General features: G+C 37.8%; 1 protein-coding gene across 2 annotated transcripts in view; it reads right to left on the bottom strand.

Annotated features, from left to right (window-relative positions):
- UNC5C (unc-5 netrin receptor C) overlaps positions 1-23183 on the bottom strand; it is a 403063-nt gene that overhangs the window by 49210 nt on the left and 330670 nt on the right. For both annotated transcript variants that reach the window (XM_043871228.1, XM_043871229.1), the window contains exons 6-7: positions 20040-20207; positions 17106-17270 (exon numbers count right to left, since the gene is read on the bottom strand). In XM_043871228.1, coding sequence (XP_043727163.1) covers positions 17106-17270; positions 20040-20207 — 333 coding nt within the window. The remainder of the gene's footprint in view (positions 1-17105; positions 17271-20039; positions 20208-23183) is intronic.

Here is a 23183-nt window from a genome sequence, read left to right as displayed (position 1 = left end):
AAAAAGAAACAAAAAATGAAACAAAAATGGGAACAAAATCAAATTAATGAGGGAAACAAAATGAGAAGCATGAAAAATGGCTTAATTAAAATAAAAGGAGAAGAAACCTGGGTCCTTTAAAATTCTGGTTCAGTACAGAATTATGATTTTGCATCTCCTGTCTGCTCTGGAGCCTCACTAAGAATTAATAAGGAGGCAGATTGAATTTCAGAGCAAAAACTAGTCTCGAGTCACTAACTTTGGAGTGCTTAAAGTCTTTCTTTTATTGAGCATAAACTCTAATGGATCTAATTTATTTCAGACATCAAGGGTTATTAGCATAAGGAAAATCTTTTTTCCTTATCCCTGCCATATGCCTTAATTCCCAGGACATATTCAGTACGGCTCTAAACAGTTTTTTTTTTTTTTTTTTCCTCTTTTATTTAATCATAACAGCTTGCTCTCAGTCTAATAGAACTAAAGAAGGCCTGTCGTCATTGGTCAAAGGTTAAATACCCATTTACTGAGCTGAGCAGACCAACTCTCCTCCTTCCATCTCAAGTCTACTTTTTGGATTTTCAGTTGTTGACCCTCCATCTAACAGGAATCCAATAGGTTTTGCCCAGGGGCTGAGCAGTTTGTCAATGCAATGGAAACTGGATGCTTTTTATTTGAAATCATTCAAAAATCAATAGAGCCTAGAGACTATAAGGTTGTTTATTTTAGGGCTTCAGAGGAATAGTGTAAATTGGGAAAAATAAAAACCTCATCCCAATAGTGACTGCAGAGATCAACAATAGCAGTTTTCCTTTTCTTTCTTTTTAGCGTAATCCAAGGTAGGAAACTGATGATAATGATGATGATTGATGATGATAATAAATAATAGCCATAATGTGAAGTAGACGATTGTGAGAAAATATTTCTTAAATGGGGAACATAAAACTTTTTGAAATGAAAATCTATGGAAAAGTTTAAGGTATCACCTATCTAGCACCCACAGATTCCTAATATTTAATATTCTGCAACATGAATTAATCAAATAATACAGCATCATTTGAATTAACCAAACGAGGATGAATAAGAACCATGTGAGTTAAACTTTCCTAGTACTACTCAAGGACAAAAAAATGCAGAGAAACTGCAAGAATCACAATTAATTGGTTCAAAATAAAGGTCTGTCTGTAATGCTTTAACACTGAAGGTAGCTCTAAATTGTGCCTCATGTAGACCTTCTGTAGTTTGCAGAACACAGTTCTTATAAGCTATTTACTTATTTGGGGAACTAATTCAGGAGGAACATGCAGTGCTACCTTAATGAAAGAGAGCTTTGCTGTAGCACAGACAGGTTTGCTCTGAATTAATTTTTAATGCTTTATTTTAGAGCAATGATTGCAACCTCCTACTCAGTTTTATAAATATTATATTCCTTATTCCAGTTGTTGGAGTCCATGTATTAGGTTTGATTTTCATCTTTAAACACTCTGTCTGGTAATAACCTTTTTCCATTTGTATTCTGTGAACTCAATAAAAGGACATCTGGGACATATATGAGCACAGGAAAAAAGGTTATTTTTGAAACCCAAAGACTTAAGCCAATATAATTTCACAGCTAGTATAGGAGACCAGATAAGTGATGTCACTGCTGTAGGAGACGATTTTAAGCTGGGTGATGTCAAAAGATTTTTTTTTTTTTTTTGGCAGATGTGAGGGCCAGGAAAGAAGTATAAAATAGGATATTTGGGGATAGTTTGATGTTTACCCTGAAATTTTTGATAAGAATAGTGTGAGCCTGCTGGAATAAACAGAAGATCTGTATAAAAAGGAGAAGCCTATCTCTGGAGAGATATAAAGTGGTCTGAAAGTTCACCCTGTGAAGCAGCCCTAGGTTTTCCTTGGCTTTCACCTACTTCCCAACAGAATTCCTGTTGTTGATAGGCAGATCACGGAATAATAAAAAGAAAATTGATAATTTCCTTTTAGTTTCTACTTTCCCATGTTTAATTAGATCTGGACCACTCAATATAAACTTTTGTGCCTTGTGGCAATTTACCTCAGACTTACATGTCCAGGCACAGAACTGGAATCCATTAATTCATTCAGTCACCTAACAAATACTCTTGACCCTACTGTATGCTGGGTTCTATTCTAGGCAGAGGTACAGTGACAAGATGAGAAAAGTCACTGCTTTCATGCTTGTTTAACAGAAAACAAACAAGTAAACAAAATAATCAAGGTCATTTCAAACGCTGAAAAGTCCTCTTGGAAAATAAAGTAAAATGCAATGTGATTGGAGATAAAAGAATGACTAACTGAGGGAATCAGGGAAGAATTTTCTGCTGTAATGAAATTTACACTGAAGCTTGAACAATGAGAAAGAATCGGCCAGATAAAGATCTGTGGAGAACATGGTCCATGAAGAGTGACAGCAGATGCAAAAATCCTGATATAAAAAGGAAGTGGTTAGATGTCAGTGAGTGGAAAGAGGAAGGAGGGAACCTCAGAGGGAAGAGCAGCAGCCAGATCTCGTAGGCCTGATGGTCCACGATGAGGTGCTTCAATTTTATTCTAAATGAAATGCAAATCCTGTCATCAAACCTAATCCTGAAAAGATCACTTTGGCTTCTCTATAGATAATGGAGAGCAAAGGGAGAGAAGTGACAGGACTTTATGGATGGTTGCTATAAAATATGGCCTGGAAGATGTCTATCCATAGGTATGTTGATATATTTAATGATGCGCTTGCATTTGAGCTTGTTCTAAGATAAAATAAAAAATATAAAAGTCTCAGTATTAGCTATTCCTCATAGTCGATAGAGACCAATCTAGCCAAACTGCTATTTTCCTACATGGGAAATTTTATTTTTTTATTTTATTTTTTATTTATTTTTTATTTATTTTTTCCTACATGGGAAATTTTAAAACAGCCAAGTAGTAAGTGTACTCATCAATGGTTCAACACCCCATCTTACTGGTATGGAAACACTGATAAAGAATTTTGAAAGGCAACTCTGCAAAACTTTTCTCCATCTTTTTCAAAACACTTCTGCAACTACACAACTAAAACATCACTTAGGAAGCTGGGTATCAGAAAAGAAGGGGATTACTGTTCTATCCCCTAAATGAAAGGAACACCGAATCACTTTCTAGAGTTTGTTTTTATACTTCTCCATCTGATCCGTCTCTCATGGAACAAGAGGGAACATTTTCTTCAGCTAATGAGATGATCCTGCTGAGAGCAGTCCTAGCAATAATGAAAAATCGCATCTCTGGCAGAACACAGTACAAAATAATTGTTTTCAGTGTCACTATCAACAGCCTGGTTCATAAGTTAGGGATTTCAGTTAACTTTCTTACTACTTGAAAGGCAAGTCAGTTGAAAAAGCACCTCGGCTGTTGGCCAAAGCAGTGAAACTGAGTTTTTTAGTCTCATGGACTTCAGCTGGAATCCTAGCCCTGTCAATTTCTTAACGATGAGAGCTTGATCAAACTCCCTCATTTCTCTAAGCATCAGCTTCCTAATCTGTGTAAGGGACTATGAATATGCATTTCCATGTAGTTGTGGAAAGGATAAAGGAGATTTATACAGTGCTCATGCATTGTGCAAGTGCATAAAGCTGCTTCAGTCATGTCTGACTCTTTGTGACCCTATGGACTTTAGCCCGCCAAGGGCTCCTCTATCCATGGGAGTCTCCAGACATGAACACTGGAGTGGGTTGCCATGCCCTTCTCCAGGGGACCTTCCCAATCCAGGCTTTAGTAGCAAGTTTCAGAAACAAATTCCCAAGACCAGAGGGCAACTTGATGCTAAAATGATTTCTCAACCAGTGGTAGTTCTGCTTGTCAAGGGGATGTCTGGAAGTAGGTAGAGGAGGTGTTTTTTGCTTGTCCTAATGATTAGGTGGTTGTTTGTTGGCATTTAGTGAGTGAGGGCCAAGGGTATTTAATGTCCTGCAATGGGAGGAACAGTCAAGTCATGGAAGAACTAACTGGAACAAAATGAACCTCCATTGACAACACCTTTCAAAGCCACCTCCCATGGACCGATAGAAGGGATACAGAGCAGTAGTGGGCTGCTCTTAAATGGTCAGTGAAATGCTTCTCATGCTAGGAAGCTAGATCATAACTGCTCAAAACATCCATTTAAGAGAATATCTAGCTTAACTTTTTTTCAGAGGAGGAAAATCAGTTCCCAAAATGGGAAGTGGTATTTCAAAGTTACAGAAAGTTTTTGACAGGCAAATTGGGTTTCTATCCTTCTGTGAGAAAAGCTGACAGCATGCAGGTTTTGCACTATTCAGTTTTGGTAGGCCCCATTTGCAGTCCTGTTGGCTGAGGATCTGGATTGCTAACATAATAACAATGTTCTGGTGGATGGTGGCTAAATGACTTAAGGAATGACTTTTTCTAATTTTCACAAAGTCATCCTTCAAACTACAGATGGGATTTACCCATATTTTTCAGCTAATGTACAACTGTTATATAAGGAGAGCCTTTGTCCTAAAAAGGCAAATGAACTTTCCTCCGTTTTATACAGCAGTGAGTAATATCAAGTTATCCTTAAGTACATGGCTCATAACTGTGCAATAATAAGCCTGAACATAGCCTATTTAGTGGGTTTATAGTTGGGAAATCTCCTGGGAACAACACCAGGAATTATAATACATAAATCTTCATTTCCCCAATCAACACCAACTACATTGATATTTCTAGTCATTTTAAATTTTCAAGAGATATGAATAATAGACAACAGTCAAAATGATCATGATTTTATGATTAAATTTTTAAAAGATAATACAAACTTTTAAAAATAGTATTCTAATAGAAAAGTTATCAAGCAAATAAGCTGCTGTGAGAAATGTTAAAAGTTCTGAGCATTAATAGCCAGGTATATTTTGCTCAAAACCAAGTCTATGCCCTTACTAACTTGCAAACCCCCAGGATGTTAGAGTTAAAATAGATCATTGATTTGAATTTCTTCTTCTAACCCCTTTGTACTCACAGACCCAGGAGTCAGAGCATAGACTGATGAAGGGACTTGTCCAACATCACGAAGTTGGTAAAACATTAAAGCCAGGGACAGATTCCAGCTCTTAGGCTACAGACCTGTCATTTTTATATGTACTGTCTGATGAATAGATTTAAATAAGGATAGACAAGGAAATAACAGAAACGGGTTTGATATGTTCATGGCTTAATATGCAATTCAATTATTGAATGAAGTAATGCTAATTATTTAGACTAGAGAATATCTCTACATTTGAAATGTTATCAGTGATTGTCATGAGAAAGTTAAAACAACAGAGATTTTCACCCCTAAAGAAAACAACATCCAAATAGTGTCTTTTGTTTCAAGTGTAGGATAAGCAAAGACGTGCTCCAAACTTGGACATCTCTACTCTAAGGTAACCGGAGAGCTATGCTAACATAATGCAGGTGTTAATGTATGATAATCACATTGTATTTGGCATAGAACCTACCACAAATGTAAATATTTAAAAGGGAAACATTGTTTCTCTCAAAAAATGATGCCTACATTTTTGGTAACAGAAAAAAAGGAATAAACATCACAAAACTGGAGGAACACTACACATAAGAAGAAAACCACATTTTAAAACAATAAAAGCTGACAACCTCTTGCTTTCAGCCTCCAAGAGACCACATGGAGAAAGGCTTATTTCAAAATTAGACAGATTTGGGTTCATATATTGTCTCTCACACTAACCTGTGGGCGCTGGGTGGGCTGTTTCAATTTTATGCCTCAGTTTCTTCCTTTCCAGGTTAGAGCTATTATTAGGGGAATATCAGAATTTCTGTTTGTAAGATTATTTTCTGTACTTTTTGAGTTTTATTAAATTGAACACAGGTCAATTTTGCTCCAGTTTGGCCACATCTAACACAGTAGATTGGACTTAGAAGCAACTAATGCCACGGCCTTAAGTAGAAAGTGAATAAAATTAAAATTATATCTGTGGCTCCTTTAAACTAAACATATAGAAATATACACATACATGACACAATAATTTTTACATTCTCCAAAGTTTGTGAGCCATTGAGCCAGATGTAAGGAAGACATAAAAGGAAAGTATATATCAGTAGATGTCTTGGAATTAACTGTTTCTTTAGATTAGTTACCAAGTTTGGAGCCAAAGGGAGACAGGTGGAGTTTTTAAAGGTGTTCCTGCTTGCCTTCAAGGTTACTCGTTATATTTCTGTATGGACCTTAATAAATATTTTATTTCAGTATGGACCTGCATCTACAACCTTAATAAACAGATTTTATGATATGGTTAGGATTAAATAATTATTGAGATATAGTTCACAGCTTACATGGGGAATAGTATATAAGTTATGAATATGACATAACAATTTTAGTCTATAAAAGCATTGTGTTGTATAAAAGTCCATGTTTTTTAAATCATTAAGCTTTCGATCAGTTTTCACAAATTTATCTATCTGAAGTACAACAGATCACTTCAGAAGATCTGTCCTCATTTTTATGATCCGAGCATTAGAAGAATCTCAGTTCTCCATGGATTTTACGCTCTTCTTGATCTGGTTGCCTGCGTCTTTTTTTCTGCAAGTGACCTCACACTAAGCCAACATATCTGATTTCTCTCACCAATTTCATTTCTTCTGATGCAAATATTCTTATTAAAAACCTCAAGGACCATTCTAAATAAACATGTCCAGATTTTTTTTTTTTTTCCCTTTTAGGTTGGCTCTTATCTAGCCACCCCATCAAGACTGCACTAATGATGTCAAAGGTCAGGTCTGTCAAAGACACTCATGGTCATTTATTATAATTTACCACTCTTCTGAGGGTTTATTTATTGACAGGAGCTTAAGGAACTCCAAATAAATGAATACATAAATCCTAGGACATGACTACAAAAATTGAAAAGAACATTTGCTTATCGCTGATGTCAGTTATCTAAATTGCTGTGGTAATTTGTGCTCCAGTCTTCACAGGACCGTCTGCCATGCTTCACTAACTGATCCACAGCTCTGTTCCTAGCGCTGACAATCATGCCCCTCTGAGAATGAACAGCAGGGAATGAACATCTCAGATACAGAAGCCTTATCTCATGATCCACAGAAAGTGATGAATAAATATCCAAAATTTAACTCAACAGTTGAGCAAAATCAGACTCCTAAATCAACTGCCCGAGAGCTGTCAATTGGTATTTTCTATCTGATGTGCACCCTCAGAAAAAGGATACGTTATTAAATCCAAAGGCAGTGATATAATTCAATCCATAGTAGTTAAAGACATCTGATAGAAAAAGTCATGCAAAGGCCTGAAGTAAAGAGGCCGATTCCTAGCATCCATCACCCTACCTACTGGATTTTTAGGCAAAAAGAAACACTCCAAAGCACAGGCCCTGCCCCGCTGTAGTCTTGAGGAAATCCGTGCTTTGCTGCAGTTGTGAAAGGTGGTAACTTTCTCCATCCCCTCTGAGTCTCCTTTGGCTCCTTGAAGCTGAAGCCCTTGCACTTGTCCTCTCACAACAATCTGTCCAGGGCGCCATAGGTTTTCATCAGGTTTCTGTGGGCTAAAGTTCCTAACCACATCCCTACTTTCAAAAGCAGGAAAATGTTTTACCAGAAAGGAAGAAAGCAAAAGTAAACCACACTCATTATACCAGCGAAAGCAGAGCACTGTGTTGGGCAGCCAGTCCATGGACAGAATATTTATTTGCCAGCTGGGACACTATGCATATCAAAGACTATACAAATACAGCTATGACATCAACATCTTCCAAACTACAGATAAAAGCACTCACTGTCTGACACTCACAATTATACTTTTCCTATCAAACTGCTGTGTTGACTAGAATTTCACTGGATACTGACTTGCACCTTCTCAAATGCCTACCATGGTGGTTATAAACACATCGTGCTAAAGACAAGAACAGACTGTGTGCAAAGTAAATGATTTCCTCACATTAAATACATTAAATCCCCCTGGGATTCTGGGGGTTCTGGCATGCAGTGAGTCCACACTACATTTACACATAGAGTTCTGCCACTTCCTCTATATGTGAGAATTAATGGAAGAGCAGGGTGACATGTAAATTTTTTAATGAGTAGAAAGTGCTAAATTTGCAGACTGCATAACATTTTAATTTCCCAAAGTCAGGAAGTTCACTGATGCAGACACAATTCCAGGCAGTTCTTGTTTGTAAATTGCAATTTCTAATTTGTCTGCTGTGGCATAAACCTTCTTCAGCAAGAAGGAATAATTCTAAATTCAGATGTGAACTCTCACATATCCCAATGTGGGACTCCAATCTTCAAATAGGATTAAACACCAAAGTCTATAGGAATAGCTGCAGCAATGTAATAATCTAATTGAATGTATTCATAAATATATATAAAGCACCATTTCTGGATCAAGTCACATACATATTCCCTTGACTGCTATTTTCAAAAGCAAAAGGTAAGCACGGATTAAACCATTTTATGCCAAGTTGACAAAGTCGGTCTTACTACAAGTCATTATAAAGATTATAAAAGTTAAGTTTTCAGGTCTGGGTTATACAACGGTGTGTAGTGTTAGTCACTCAGTCGTGTCTGACTCTGAGACCCCATGGACTGTAGTCTGCCAGGCTCCTCTGTCCATGGAATTCTCCAGGCAAGAATACTGGAGTGGGTAGCCATTTCCTTCTCCAGGATACAACTGTATTTCAATATAAATGGTAAATATGCTTATTGGCTCAACATTTTTGGAGATTGTCTTAAGTGCCCTTTTTTTTTTTTTTCTTTTGTACCTCTTTCCTTCTGGGTCTACAGTGTTCTCTCTCTCCAGAACCATTTTATATAAATCCTATCTCAAAACTATGTGGCAAAACCAGAAGCTACTTTCATATAGTCTTAGTGAAAGTTGCTCAGTCGTGTCCGACTCTTTGCGACCCCATGGACTATACGGTCCATAGAATTCTCCAGGCCACAATACTGGAGTGGGTAGCCGTTCCTTTCTCCAGGGGGTCTTCCCAACTCAGGGATCGAACTCAGGTCTCCCGCATTGCAGGAGGATTCTTTACCATCTGAGCCACAAGGGAAGCCCAAGAAAAATGGACTGGGTAGCCTATCCCTTCTCCAGCGGATCTTCCCAACCCAGGAATCAAACCAGTGTCTCCTGCATTGCAGGAGGATTCTTTACCAACTGAGCTATGAGGGAAGCCTTTCATATAGTCTTAGAGATAATATAAAGACAACTAAGGGCTTCCCTGATGGCTCAGTAGGTAAAGAGATCAGTTCAGTTGCTCAGTCGTGTCCAACACTTTGTGACCCCAAGAACCGCAGCACACCAGGCCTCCCTGTCCATCACCAACTCCTGGAGTCTACCTAAACCCATGTCCATTAAGTCTGTGATACCATCCTCATCCTCTGCCATTGCCTTCTCCTTCTGCCCTCAATCTTTCCCAGCATCAGGGTCTTTTCAAATGTGTCAGCTCTTCCCATCAGGTAGCCAAAGTATTGGAGTTTCAGCTTCAACATCAGTCCTACCAATGAACACCAGGACTGATCTCCTTTAGGATGGACTGGTTGGATCTCCTTGCAGTCCAAGGAACTCTCAAGAGTCTTCTCCAACACCACAGTTCAAAAGCATCAATTCTTCAGTGCACAGCTTTCTTTATAATCCAACTCTCACATCCATACATGATTACTGGAAAAACCATAGACTTGACTAGACGGACCTTTATTGACAAAGCAATGTCTCTGCTTTTTAATATGCTGTCTAGTTTGGTCATAACTTTACTTCCAAAGAGTAAGCGTCTTTTAATTTCATGGCTGCAGTCAACGTCTGCAGTGATTTGGGAGCCCCCCAAAATAAAGTCAGTCACTGTTCCCAGTGTTTCCCCATCTATTTGCCATGAAGTGATGGGACTGGATGCCATGATCTTAGTTTTCTGAATGTTGAGCTTTAAGCCAACTTTTTCACTCTCCTCTTTCAATTTCATCCAGAGGCTCTTTAGTTCCTCTTCACTTCTGCCATAAGGGTGGTGTCATCTGCATATCTGAGGTTATTGATATTTCTCCTGGCAATCTTGATTCCAGCTTGTGCTTCTTCTAGCCCAGCATTTCTCATGATGTACTCTGCATATAAGTTAAATAAGCAGGGTGACAATATACAGCCTTGACGTACTCCTTTTCCTATTTGGAACCAGTCTGTTGTTCCATATCCAGTTCTAACTGTTGCCTCCTGATCTGCATACAAGTTTCTCAAGAGGCAGGTCAGGTGGTCTGGTATTCCCATCTCTTGAAGAATTTCCCACAGTTTATTGTGGTCTACACAGTCAAAGACTTTGATATAATCAATAAAGCAGAAATAGATGTTTTTCTGGAATTCTCTTGCCTTTTCGATGACCCAGCAGATGTTGGCAAGTTGATCTCTGGTTCCTCTGCGTTTTCTAAAACCAGCTTGAACATCTGGAAGTTCACAGTTCATGTACTGTTGAAGCCTGGCTTGGAGAATTTTGAGCATTATTTTACTAGCATGTGAGATGAGTGCAATTGTACGGTAGTTTGAGCATTCTTTGGGATTGGAATGAAAACTGACCTTTTCCAGTCCTGTGGCCACTACTGACTTTTCCAAATTTGCTGACATATTGAGTGCAGCACTTTCACAGCATCACCTTTTAAGATTTGAAATAGCTCAACTGGAATTCCATCACCTCCTCTAGCTTTGTTCGTATTGATGCTTCCTAAGGCCCACTTGACTTCACATTCCAGGATGTCTGGCTCTAGGTGAGTGTGAGTGATCACACCATCATGGTCATCTGGGTCATGAAGATCTTTTTTGTACAGTTCTTCTGTGTATTCTTGCCACCACTTCTTAATATCTTCTGCTTCGTTAGGTCCATACCATTTCTGTCTTTTATTGAGGCCATCTTTGCATAAAATGTTGCCTTGGTATCTCTAATTTTCTTGAAGAGATATCTAGGCTTTCCTATTCTATTGTTTCCCTCTATTTCTTTGTATTGATCGCTGAGGAAAGCTTTCTTATCTCTCCTTGCTATCCTTTGGAACTCTGCATTCAAATGGGTATATCTTTCCTTTTCTCCTTCGCTTTTCACTTCCCTTCTTTTCACAGCTATTTGTAAGGCCTCCTCAGAGAACCATTTTGCTTTTTTGCATTTCTTTTTCTTGGGGATGGTCTTGATCCCTGTCTTCTGTACAATGTCACAAACCTCCATCCATAGTTCATCAGGCACTCTGTCTATCAGATCTAGTCCCTTAAATCTATTTCTCACTTCCACTGTATAGTCATAAGGGATTTGATTTAGGTCATACCTGCATGGTCCAGTGGTTTCCCCTCGTTTCTTCAATTTAAGTCTGAATTTGGCAATAAGGAATTCATAATCCGAGCCACAGTCAACTCCCGGTATTGTTTTTGCTGACTGTATAGAGCTTCTCCAACTTTGGCTGCAAAGAATATAATCAATCTGATTTCGGTGTTGACCATCTGGTGATGTCCATGTGTAAAGTCTTCTCTTGTGTTGTTGGAAGAGGGTGTTTGCTATGACCAGTGCGTTCTCTTGGCAGAACTCTATGAGCCTTTGCCCTGCTTCATTCTGTACTCAAAGGCCAAATTTTAAAGAATCCACCTGCAATGCAGGAGATGTGAGTTCAACTACTGGGTTGGGAAGGCACCCTGGAAGAGGAAATGGCAACACTCTTCAGTATTCTTGCCTGAAAAATCGCATGCACAGAGGAGCCTGACAAGCTTTCTCACAGTCCTAAGCTCACAAAGAGTCAGACACAACTGAGCGACTGAGCAAACACACCTACACAGGCACACAGCACAACAGAGCTTTGATTACCTTCTGGATAAGACATAGGATTCTATCATTTTATGAAGCAAAAATGGTCTAATGTTATTAATGTTAAGTTTTCTATATCAAAGAGATCAGATATGCGTTTAGTTATTTTCTATAGTAATATTTCTCCGAATCATCTACCTTGTCTTACTGAATGCAATTGATAGTTTTAACGTACCTAAGAACTCCAATATTTGTTTTCTATTAACAATGTGCTTATAAACCAATAATGCCTAGCTTCTTTCTGGGATAATAAGTGACTCTGATGATTTTGAATTACAACATAATAATGTTCTAATAAAATAACACCAGTTCCTCTAAGTTCTTAATTTGCAAGTAGTGTCTCCAGTATAAGAACCACTTTTTTCAAATCAATGAGGATATGTGTGTGTGTGCTAAGTTGAATCAGACGTGTCTGACTCTTTGCAACCCTACTGAACTGTAGCCCACCAGGCTCCTCTGTCCATGGGATTCTCCAGGCAAGCAAACTGGAATGGGTTGCCATGCCCTCATCCAGGGAATCTTCCCAACCCAGGGACAGAAACTTTGTCTCTTTGGCAGGCAGGTTCTTTATCATTAGTGCCACCTTGGAAGCCCTAAAGATGATATACCTCATGTATAATATATACTTGGCTCAGTTGGTAAAGAATCCACCTGCAATGTAGGAGGCCTGGGTTCCATCCCTGGGTTGGGAAGATCCCCTGGAGAAGGGAGAGGCTACCCACTCCAGTATTCTGGCCTGGAGAATTCCATGCACTGTACAGTCTGCAGGATCGCAAAGAGTCAGACACGACTGAGAGACTTTCACTTTCTTTGATATGTTATACTTCAGTATCAACTACTATGTTTGGATGGCTTTTGAGTAATAACTGTGGGCCTTTCTCATTCTATATTCCATGTGTGTTAAGGTGTATGTGTGAATGTGTGCACACACATGAGCCCAGCTGTGTCTGACTCTTTGCAATCCTATGAACAGGCTCCACTGTCCATGGATTTTTCTAGGCAAGAGTACTGGTGTGGGTTGCCATTTCCTCCTCCAAGGTATCTTTCTGACCCAGCGATTGAACCTAAGGCTCTTGTGTCTCCTGCATTGGCAGCTGAATTTTTTACCACTCAGCCACCTGGGAAGTCTGTATTTTAACCTACCTTTTATATAATCACTCACTTTATCCTTCCTCCATGTCTTCTGAAAAGTTTCATGAGATCTACATCAGTTTACTAATTTTCTCTTTATCAAAAGCTGTCTCTGACCTGATCTGATTTTTAATCTCCCATTGAGTTTTAACCTCTCAGTAGATCACTTTCCATTCGATTTCCCCCCAAATCTCTGTCGTTTTACAATATTCTATTCTTTCACTTGCGTTTACATTCCTTTTAAAAAGTTTACCTTTTTATTGTTATTTATTTTACAGCCTCATTCAGATTGTTCTAGGAGTCCGTGTTATTAAAGTACCGACATACCTATTTATTGTTGCCAACTTTCCCTTGCAGCAGACTATTTATTCCTTTGGGTGATATAAAACTTGTATCATCAATTAATTTTCAGGAGTGAGTTATCTTTATCCTAGACCAATGCACTTAGGTTGTGGAAAAAACTCCTGAAAATGGCTTGCTGTTCACTTCTGCTGGTACTCCAGAAGTTTTACTGCTTATATAAATTACACATACTTTGCATTTTCCTCTCTGTACGGTATTTTAGACTTCATATCCAGAACTAAGTAAAGGACTGTGGTTTTATTGAAGTGAAGACTTTGTCTTTTCTGTACCATCAATTTTCCTGTAGCTTTCCTGGGCTGATGGGTAAAAATTTTGAGTTATTTTTCATGGTGGGGGAAGCCAGTTATGAGACCCAGCTTTATTCAGGTTTCTTGCTTTCCACCCAGCCTCAGATCCAAAAACCTAACTCTCAATCCCTGGGACCTACATCCATGCCTAATGCCTCTCTTGGTTATTCTGGTGTCCACTTATACAGATACTTCTTTAGATCTGAGTTCATTTCTGTTACTTGAGTATTTCTTTTTCTTTTGAACTTGATATCCTCTCTCTCTTACACACACACAGACTCCAAATGTGTTCATATGTCTTTTAAGTTTAAACATTTTATCCAATATTTCTAGATATTTTCAGTCAAAGGTGCTTATAATGAGGGGAATGACTAAGGAAGAAATGTGTCCAAATATGATTATTTTGAACAAATTAATGAATAAACATTGACAGTAATATTTTCTATATATTTCACACTGTATTGCTCTTAAGTACCAATCTGGCTTTTAAAATATACTACAGTACATTATCTATGTAACTCTGAATTCTACTGACATCCATCAGGAACTCTGAATTCTTCCTCTCTAGCAGTGTATCTACATTTATATCCAAACCACTTATAGACAATTTTTAGTACACTCAGAGGTTGCACTGCCTCCCTAGTTCAATGCTAAGCAGGCTAGCTCTGAGATAATATTGCAATACTTATAAAGAGCTATTTATCAATGCACTGAAGATGCTAAGTCTCAAGGTAAACAAACATTAAATGATATTTTCTAATTATTAACTGCAGCTTTATAGCTATCTTTTCTTTTCCCATTCTTTTTCTTAATTCAGAACTTGTCCCTCTTAAAAGCTTGGTACTTTCACTATCAGAAGCCTTTTGTTTTCCAAAATGAGGATATTATTTTTTTTTTGCAAGACATTGTCAGCATTGCTATGCCAGAAACACCCAGCTTGCTGTAAACAGAAACTACAACTTTCACTGTAAAACACTATAATTATACAGCACAACTGTATCTGAGGTTTTTATCCCTGAGGAAATCAATAACAGCACAAACTACAACTATCTTTTGTACTACAGTAGATACAAGAAGGAGGAAGAAAGAATTTATTGACTTAGTAGAGACTGTTACTATAGCAAATCAGAATTATAAAAGAAAACAGCTTTTTAACTGACTGATTTTAATTCAAACACCCAAATGTTCCAGTCTGATAGGAGACTTGATAAAGAAATAAACAACAAATAACCAGTATTGTAGCCTCATTCTCCTTATTTACACATACACACACCTCATGCCATCATACCCAATCATTAGAAAAAAACTGTATTATTTCTGTAAGAAATAAGCTAGATGCTAAGGGGATGCTGGGCTTCCCTGATGGCTCAGCCGGTAAAGAATCTGCCTGCAATGCGGGAGACCTGGGTTTGATGCCTGGGTCAGGAAGATTCCCCTGAAGAAGGGAGTGGCTGACCACGTCAGTATTCTTGCCTGGAGAATTCCAGGGACAGGGGAAACTGGCAGGGGTTGCAAAGAGATGGACACAACTGAATGACTAACACTTTCACTTTCACAGGGATGCTATATCATGAAATTCTTAACTTGAACATTTCATACTTTGTGGGCTTCTCTGGGGGCTCAGTGGTAAAGAATCTGCCTGCCAACACAGAAGACATGGGTTCAATCCCTGACCCTGGAAGATCGCAGAGGGCAGCTAAGCCCATGCGCCACGACTACCGAGCCTGTGCTCTGGAGCCCGAAGCCGCAACTACTGATCCACGGGCCACAACCATGAAGCCCTACAGCCTGGGCTCCGTGACAGGAGAAGTCACCACGACTAGTGAGTAGCCCACACAGCGGTGAAGACCCAGCATCAGCATAGCTAAAAATAAATGGATAGCATTTTTTCAAAAAGAGTATCTCATGCTTTTATTTGATATATGTCATAATTTAGAACGTATCATTGTGTGTAACTAATAAAAGGGCCAATGTCCCATCTTGTAGCATTGTACTCCTTGTTAAATCGGTTGCTTTGGGAACTTTAAAATATGCACAATGGAAGCAGAAGGCATTAAATCACCCAAAGCTGAAGGATAATACTGAGAAAGGGAGTGAGCCCGAGAGAAACTTCAAATATTGTTACTTTTCAATCACATGAGTTAATTCATTCTAAACTAAAATAATACTACTAAATTATAAAAGTGTTAAAAATAACTTGTGTGGTATGTTTCCATTTTAATCCTCAACTCAAACCAACACCTAGAGGAACAAATTCTGTATCTCTGGATAAACAGTTAGTAAAATAGCTGTATGCTTCTCATTCTGTGTTTCTGGTACAAATAGTGAGGTGCACAGTAGCTATCCTAAAATCACAACCAGAAAATATGCTTTACATTCAGTTGCAGCCTGTTCTCAAAGAATACCACGTACCATGGACAGAAAAATAAGAGGCCCATTAGATTCATATTCCGTGTCAGCAATGAGATTATCTATCTGTCTGTATTTTGAGTAAAGGTTCTTTTTAAAGGTCCCTGTAAGCATAGACTCTGGGAGACAAACAGAATTTCATAAGTGTGCTGAAAATATCTTATTCTTAAATGACAAATACAAATACTTCCACCCAAATACATCTGATTGCTTGTATCCCACAAGCAATTTGTACTATGTTATAAGAAATGTCAACATTTGGCCACCATTACCCAAGATCCAAAGACAGTACATTGCTTGACTCATTCAACTGTACAGGTGTGATTTCAGAACAATTTTTAGTACCTTAATTCATGCCCATAAAAAAGATGGTTAATTTTGTATATTTAAGGGCTCCTCAGTAAGTATGGAAAGTATTTCAAATATGAAAATCAAACCACCATCTCATTAAGAAAATCTAAGTAACAAAGCCACAAAAAATGTGGAATACTTAGCTTATAACATCTATCATATTCCTGAGCCCATCTTCTACATCCATTTTAAAATATACATTTTATAAACATGATTCCCTTCAGATAAACATTATAATTTTAATACAAACCCAGCAATTTCAAGGGCTTGTGAAGATATTCCCACTAAACACTTGAAAACTGGTAAATCTACCAGCAGAAATGTTTCTTGTCCTTGTACATGTATTCTAAACGTCATGGACATTGGTTCAGTAACAGCCATGAATTAGAAGTAAATAGCTTACTTTTTGGAAGTCGTGTGACTCTCTGAGGAGTTCAGGGTGCCCTTTTGGGCACTCTAATAAAACCGAGCAGCAGTTCCCTGCCCTGAAAAGAGTGACAGACCCTCTAGGGAAACGACTAAATCACTTTTTGCTCATGGGAAAGCAGTACTGTGTGTGTCATTTGTTAACTGGACACAGTTATTATTCATTCTGGTTTCTGGGAGATTCATTTTTTTTCAACTTTGAGAGCCCCAGTATTGCATTTTTGTTGTTATTCAAGGGATATTTTTTTTTGTTTTTGTATGTTTCCTTCAAAGAAATCCAACGGTTAAGACTCCCACCTCCCCCGTGTCTGCGGTTTGCAGACAGACTTACTCTGCATGCACAGCCCGTCCGTGCAGTTCTTGGACTGCAAGACGAGGCCATCGCAGTCCTTGCCTCCATTCTTGGGGGCGGGGGCCGTGCACTCCCTCCGGCGCCAGTGAGTGCACTCGGTCCCACAGGTGGACCACTTGCTCCAGGAGGTCCACCTGCCGTCCACTGCCACAAAAAAACAAACACACACAGCGACAGGTCAGAGAGAAGGAGCTTCCTGAAGGCAGAAAGGGGCAGGGCTCACGTAGAAACAAAGCACCGAACCCCGAAGGAAACACGCCACCAGGGAGCGCTGCATTCACTTCAACTGCTGGAAGCTGCACATGCTCTCCACGCATCCTGCGGGTTCTGCAGACTTTCCTTCCAAGAGGCGTGGGGCTAGTTCTTCACTGACCAAGCAAGTGAAGTTTAATGGGACACACGGAAATCAAAGTTGTCACCAGGAGTTATATAAAGGTAAACCCTAGTAGGGCCCCTTTTTCTATTAAAGAGGAAACTTCTAGGTTTTGGATTGAAAATTAGGGGACCTCTTTTTGGATCCAATATTCCTGTGAATAGCGCATGTGAATAGTGCTAGTAAACCTCTGTGGGGTTAAGGAGAAGAGGTCAGGAGAGTGGGGGAAAAAATCCATCCATTTATCTATCCACCCACCTACCTCCATCCTATCCATATATTCATCTACATTCCCATTTATCTATCGCTCTCTCTCTACCGTTCTATCATCTACATCTTCTACACTCTTTTTAAGTTTCCATCCACGCTGCTTAATTCTGCTAAGATCTTCTGCAATGCCTTCCTGAAAAGACTATTTTCCATTTATTATTTGATTATTTCATTCCATTATTTTATTTGATGATGTACACATTTTTATTTTTCTTTTAAAAATAATATTTAAGCACATTCTTAATTTTTTCCTGTGATTCAGTCATTCGGAATAGACTCACTTTCTTCTTAATTTTGGTGCTTGACCTGTTAGTAAATTTCAATGATAATAAGCTAAGATAACTCTATTTTAAAAAAAACACACAACTTAAACCCTAACCTGAGAAAATATATAGTAAATTTCACTAAGGTGATACTTTAAAATGCATTCTTTAAAGGTTCTTACATAAATAAGAAGAAAATATCAAAATAAGAGTTACATTAAAAAAAATTTCCCTGAAATCCATAAATAATTACCCAGGAATAAATGTAAGACAACGGCAAACATCATTTATTGAACATGCACCGTACATAACATGTTATATCTACATCTTGCTCGAAATTAGACCAATTTTAATAGTCTGCGTAGTTTGGAGAATCTCTGTGATGTCATATTTAAATCACTATGTAAATATAAGTATTATGCACAATGTATAGAGATATAAATATGCCCATATGAAAAAATGATGAAAGTATTAATATTTCAACTGTACAGTTAGCTACATAAATAACCCCCAACTATTAGAGAAAAGACGTTTGCTTTGACCTCGACCATCCTAAAGTACACACACAAATACACGTCTATTTTAACTAAATGCTTGTATGTATGCATGCGTGCTCAGTCATATTAGACTCTTTGTGACTCCATGGACTGTGGCCTGCAAAGCTCCTCTGTCCATTGAATCTTCCAGGGAAGAATACTGAAGTGAGTCCTACTTGCAGGGATCTTTCTGACTCAGGGATTGAACCAGTGTCTCCTGTCTTGGCAGGTGGATTCTTTACCACTGAGCCACCAGCAAAGCCCAACTAAATGCTTAGTGTATTTCTAATTGTGGGAGTCGGTATGCAGATAGAATATAGAAGAGTACAAGATAAAAAAATACTGAAATTCTTAGCCTAGCTAAGTGTCAAAGTTTGTTCCATAAATAAAAGCTCTTAAAAGGGTTCAGAGTGGGATACTGTTTTGATACTTAGAAAATTAACATAGGAATTATAAAATTTAGATTATGGTTTCTCTCCAGTTCATTTCTCTAACCTATCTCTGAGAAAGATTCCATTTAAGAATGAACCTGACAAAAGTCAGGCAAAATAAAGGCAAGTGAGGAGTCTTTCTATCTAAATAATGAAAGTGACAATAGCTACCCCAAAGGAATACATTAATAATAATTTTAGCTTAATTTTTCAATATATTATATAATTAGACATTTTAGTGGGTTTTGGTTTCAGCAGATATTAACTTCAATTTGCCAAAGCATAAGAGCTTGGGACAACATAAGGGAACACAGACAGATGCTCAGAGGCAAAGGGATGCAATCCTGTTATGGGTACCATTGCAAATGACTCAAAAAGAGGTGACTAACATATAGACATGTTACCGTATGCATGTATAGACTGTTGGGTGACGCACAGGGAAGCCTGGCATGCTGCAGTCCATGGGGCTGCAAAGAGTTGGATACAACTGAGCAACGGAACTGAACATGTATAGATAACAGCTGATCGCATCGTATTTTCAAAATCCATTAGCTCGTGTGTCACAAAGCTTAGACTTCCTTTTAATTCATTCCAAATGTCTTATTTGCCCTTGCCCAGAAACTGACACCAAATATCAAGTACTTTACCTCAAACATTTTCTAAATTTCAGTTCCAATTAATTTCCTTGACTTTCTGAATATCAACGGTTGCTATCCTAAGTGTATGGCTTTCGATGCTGCTCAAATGCCTTGAATTATAAGATCCTGCAAATGTGGCTCCAACAGTTTTGTTGAGTAATAAAGAGGGATTATGTTCCTGTGTGTTTTTCATACTATTTTGCATGTTAATGTAATTAATAATGTTAAGTACTCTTTTGGGGAAAAAGACGTGATTTCCCAGTAATGTGAGCATTGGAAGGTATGATGAATTTACATACTATCTATCACACATTCAGGTCTAGAATAAGCCTTTGTGTATATACCGTAAAACATTTCTAGAATGAGAAGATGCATTTGGAATGAGGGCACTGGTTTATTTACCTGGGCATAACGTGGTGCAGGCTATTTTTTGTACACTCTGCCCTTCACAGAAGGCACCACCATTGAGCGGAGCTGGGTTAGTGCAGGTCCTTGTACGCTTCTGATACCCCCGTCCGCAACGGCTATTACACACAGACCACTCTGTCCAAGTGGACCAGCCACCATTTACTGGAAGGAAATGATAAAACATGAATTAAGTGCACATGCATACACACAGAGATGCATAAACCACATATATGAACCACAGACATGAACAAGAATGTTGTATCCCAAGGGACCATAAAAAATCAAGAGCTTCAAAGCTGGAAGAGACCTTGGATATAATTTCATTCAAAATTTTATTACTACAAAACTAAATAATCTAAGCACAGGGATAAATAAAATGAATTATCAACATCTATCTACCTACTCAGACAACAGAACTGTATTCTCGTCTCCTTAGCCACTGTTGTTTTAAAAAACATCCCCTTACCTACTAAAGCTCCAAAAATTATTGATACCTTTGACAACTTATCTCAAATAATATACTTATATCCTTGTACCAAGGCTGCAGGTGGCTATGAGGCATGGTAACTGATAAAATCATTTAGCCTTTCCTTAATAATAGCTGATTATTTATCTTTAGCATATATAAACTTTATAACCTTTCAAGAATTTTTAGTTTCATTAATAAGTGAATTGATTTTTTTTAAAAAGTCTTGATAGCTGGATTTTTAACTAAGTATCTATTTGAATGGATCAGCAATTAGCTGATGTAACTGCAATTGACACATATTTTGTGTATAAAGACTATTTATGGTGTTTGATGGAGCTGTCAGTATAGATGTGATTATAAAACCTACCATCTAGCACTATGTATATTATTAACCTCTAGAGATTTAACTCTAGAAAATACTGATATACTCTAATATCTCAATATATGAGTCCATGAAATTATTATAATTAAGCAATTTATAAAAAAATTATTTTCTGCTGGTTAAAACATGCTACAAACATTATATGTATCTACTTCTTGATGGTAAAGAAGTGTGTTACTCAGGTAACAGAAACCTATATAGGGACATCACATGCCCATCATCCCCTTCTCTAGAATCTTACGCAACAGGGAATAATCATGGATGTGTTATACATAGAGACATAGGCTGTTTTTCAGTGGAGAATTATTTTTTTCTGTATCAAGATAACAACTTTTATAAAAAGATTTATTTTTTTTTGTATAAATAAATGAGAACAATTTGGACACTCAACAATAGGAAAATGGTAAATGTACTATGTTCACGAGATTGGCTGCCAGGAAGCTATTAAAGATGATGCTGCCTGTGTGCACCCCTATGTTCATAGCGGCGCTATTCACAAGAGCCAAGACATGGAGACAACCCAAATGTCTGTCAATAGGTAAGGGATAAAAAAGATGAGGCACAGATATACAGTAGAGTATATGTATATATATTTTATATATATACATATATATGCATATAAAAAAGGACAAAATAATGCTATTTTCAGGAACATGGATGCAGCTAGAGATTATCATACTAAGTGAAGTAAGTCAGAAAGAAATAAGTCAGAAAGTAAGTCAGAAAGATAGCATTAAAGCATCACACACTAAGTGAAGTAAGTCAGAAAGAAATACCATATGATATCACTTAAAGGTTGAATCTAAAATAAATATGACACAAACAAACCTATCTATGAAACAGAATAAGGGACATAGAGAATTGTGGTTGGCAGCTGGTGGTTGCCAAAGGGAAAACACTGTAATGCAACTATACTTAAATAAAAGAATACATTAAAAAAATAATGCTGTAGAAGTCTATTTAATAATACATGGATATTTCAACATTATGTTTTAAGTAAAAAAAAATTATATCCCTTATTTTAAAATCTTATCTATGTTAAGAAAATATCGGTAGTATACATATCCATCTTTTTTAAAGCTATCTCTGGATGGCAAAATGACAGGATTATAGGTTTAATTTTTTCTTTGCCATTTTTCTGTTTCCCGAATTTCCTATAATGAATATATACTTGCAATCTAAAAATGATACTAACAACAGACTCAAAAATGAAATACTGGTTAAATGTATATGTTTTTCTGTGGTCTTCTAGTGAGTCCAACCTATGAGCCTTGGCCAACTTATTTTGTGAGGCCATGAAAGAACATGCAGATGTTTGACAGAGTTTTGTGTTCCATAATTTAACCCACTCAACTTCACAAAACTCCAACTACTGTGGAACTGTCAGTATAAATTTCTTACCAACATACTGGCAAACTGATATTTGGGGTTACAGTACTGCTCTGCTAGGATTTTAATGAGAAATTAATAACCAGAAACGTTTAGAAAAAGACAAGCCTTGAAGATTCTAGGCTTATTCCGTTATTTTCTGGGGAAGGAGGTATGTGCTCTGAGTATTGTAATGCTCAAGCGTCCAACTGAAGGTGAGTTACTGCTAGAACGAGGCCGAGAACATCAGACTCCCGAGCCCTACTGCCACACTGCTTTCTAAACTCAAAATGCTTTAGTTCCTCATGTTTGATCCTTACTAAAGACAATGTTTGGCTTGTGCTTATGGATATTGAGAACATGCTATACATAGGAAAAGAGTTGCTTCTATGTAATACATTCATTTAAGAGTCTGCCCTCATTAATCACTTTCGATTGGTACAAACTGTGATGGACCCTATTTTTTTTTTGCATTTCCAGTGCTGTTTCAGAGAGTCTAGAAAAAAAAGTGGGAAACACTTCACTCTGACTTAAGGAAATTAAACTTCAGAGTATTCAGAGGATTTTTTTGAAAAAGAAGCATGCATCTGTCCTGTAATGAAAAGGACAGCATTAAAGGATCACTGCATTCAGCCTTTCGAATGTCACAGTGGTTTCTGTTTTCATAACATCCTACAGCCCGAGGATGCATCCAGCCAAGCAGTACAACCTGCAGTAAGTGCACTGAGCCACGTACTTGCCAGTGACAAATCCCCTGAAGTGTCATTTAACACCAAAGGAGCCGTGAACAGCTCCCTACCTTCTAAGTGGTGGCCATTATCATTCTGGAGGTGGATGAACCTCAAAACATTTCTCAGGGTTGTTCAGTTTCCTCTCAGACAATAACTCACCAAGAATATAAAGATCGACCATGTAACTA

This window comes from Cervus elaphus, chromosome 17, assembly GCF_910594005.1.
Source record: "Cervus elaphus chromosome 17, mCerEla1.1, whole genome shotgun sequence".
Taxonomy (NCBI): Eukaryota; Metazoa; Chordata; class Mammalia; order Artiodactyla; family Cervidae; genus Cervus; species Cervus elaphus.
The sequence above is the reverse complement of the archived record's forward strand: the minus strand, read 5'-3'. Positions and strand labels throughout refer to the sequence as shown.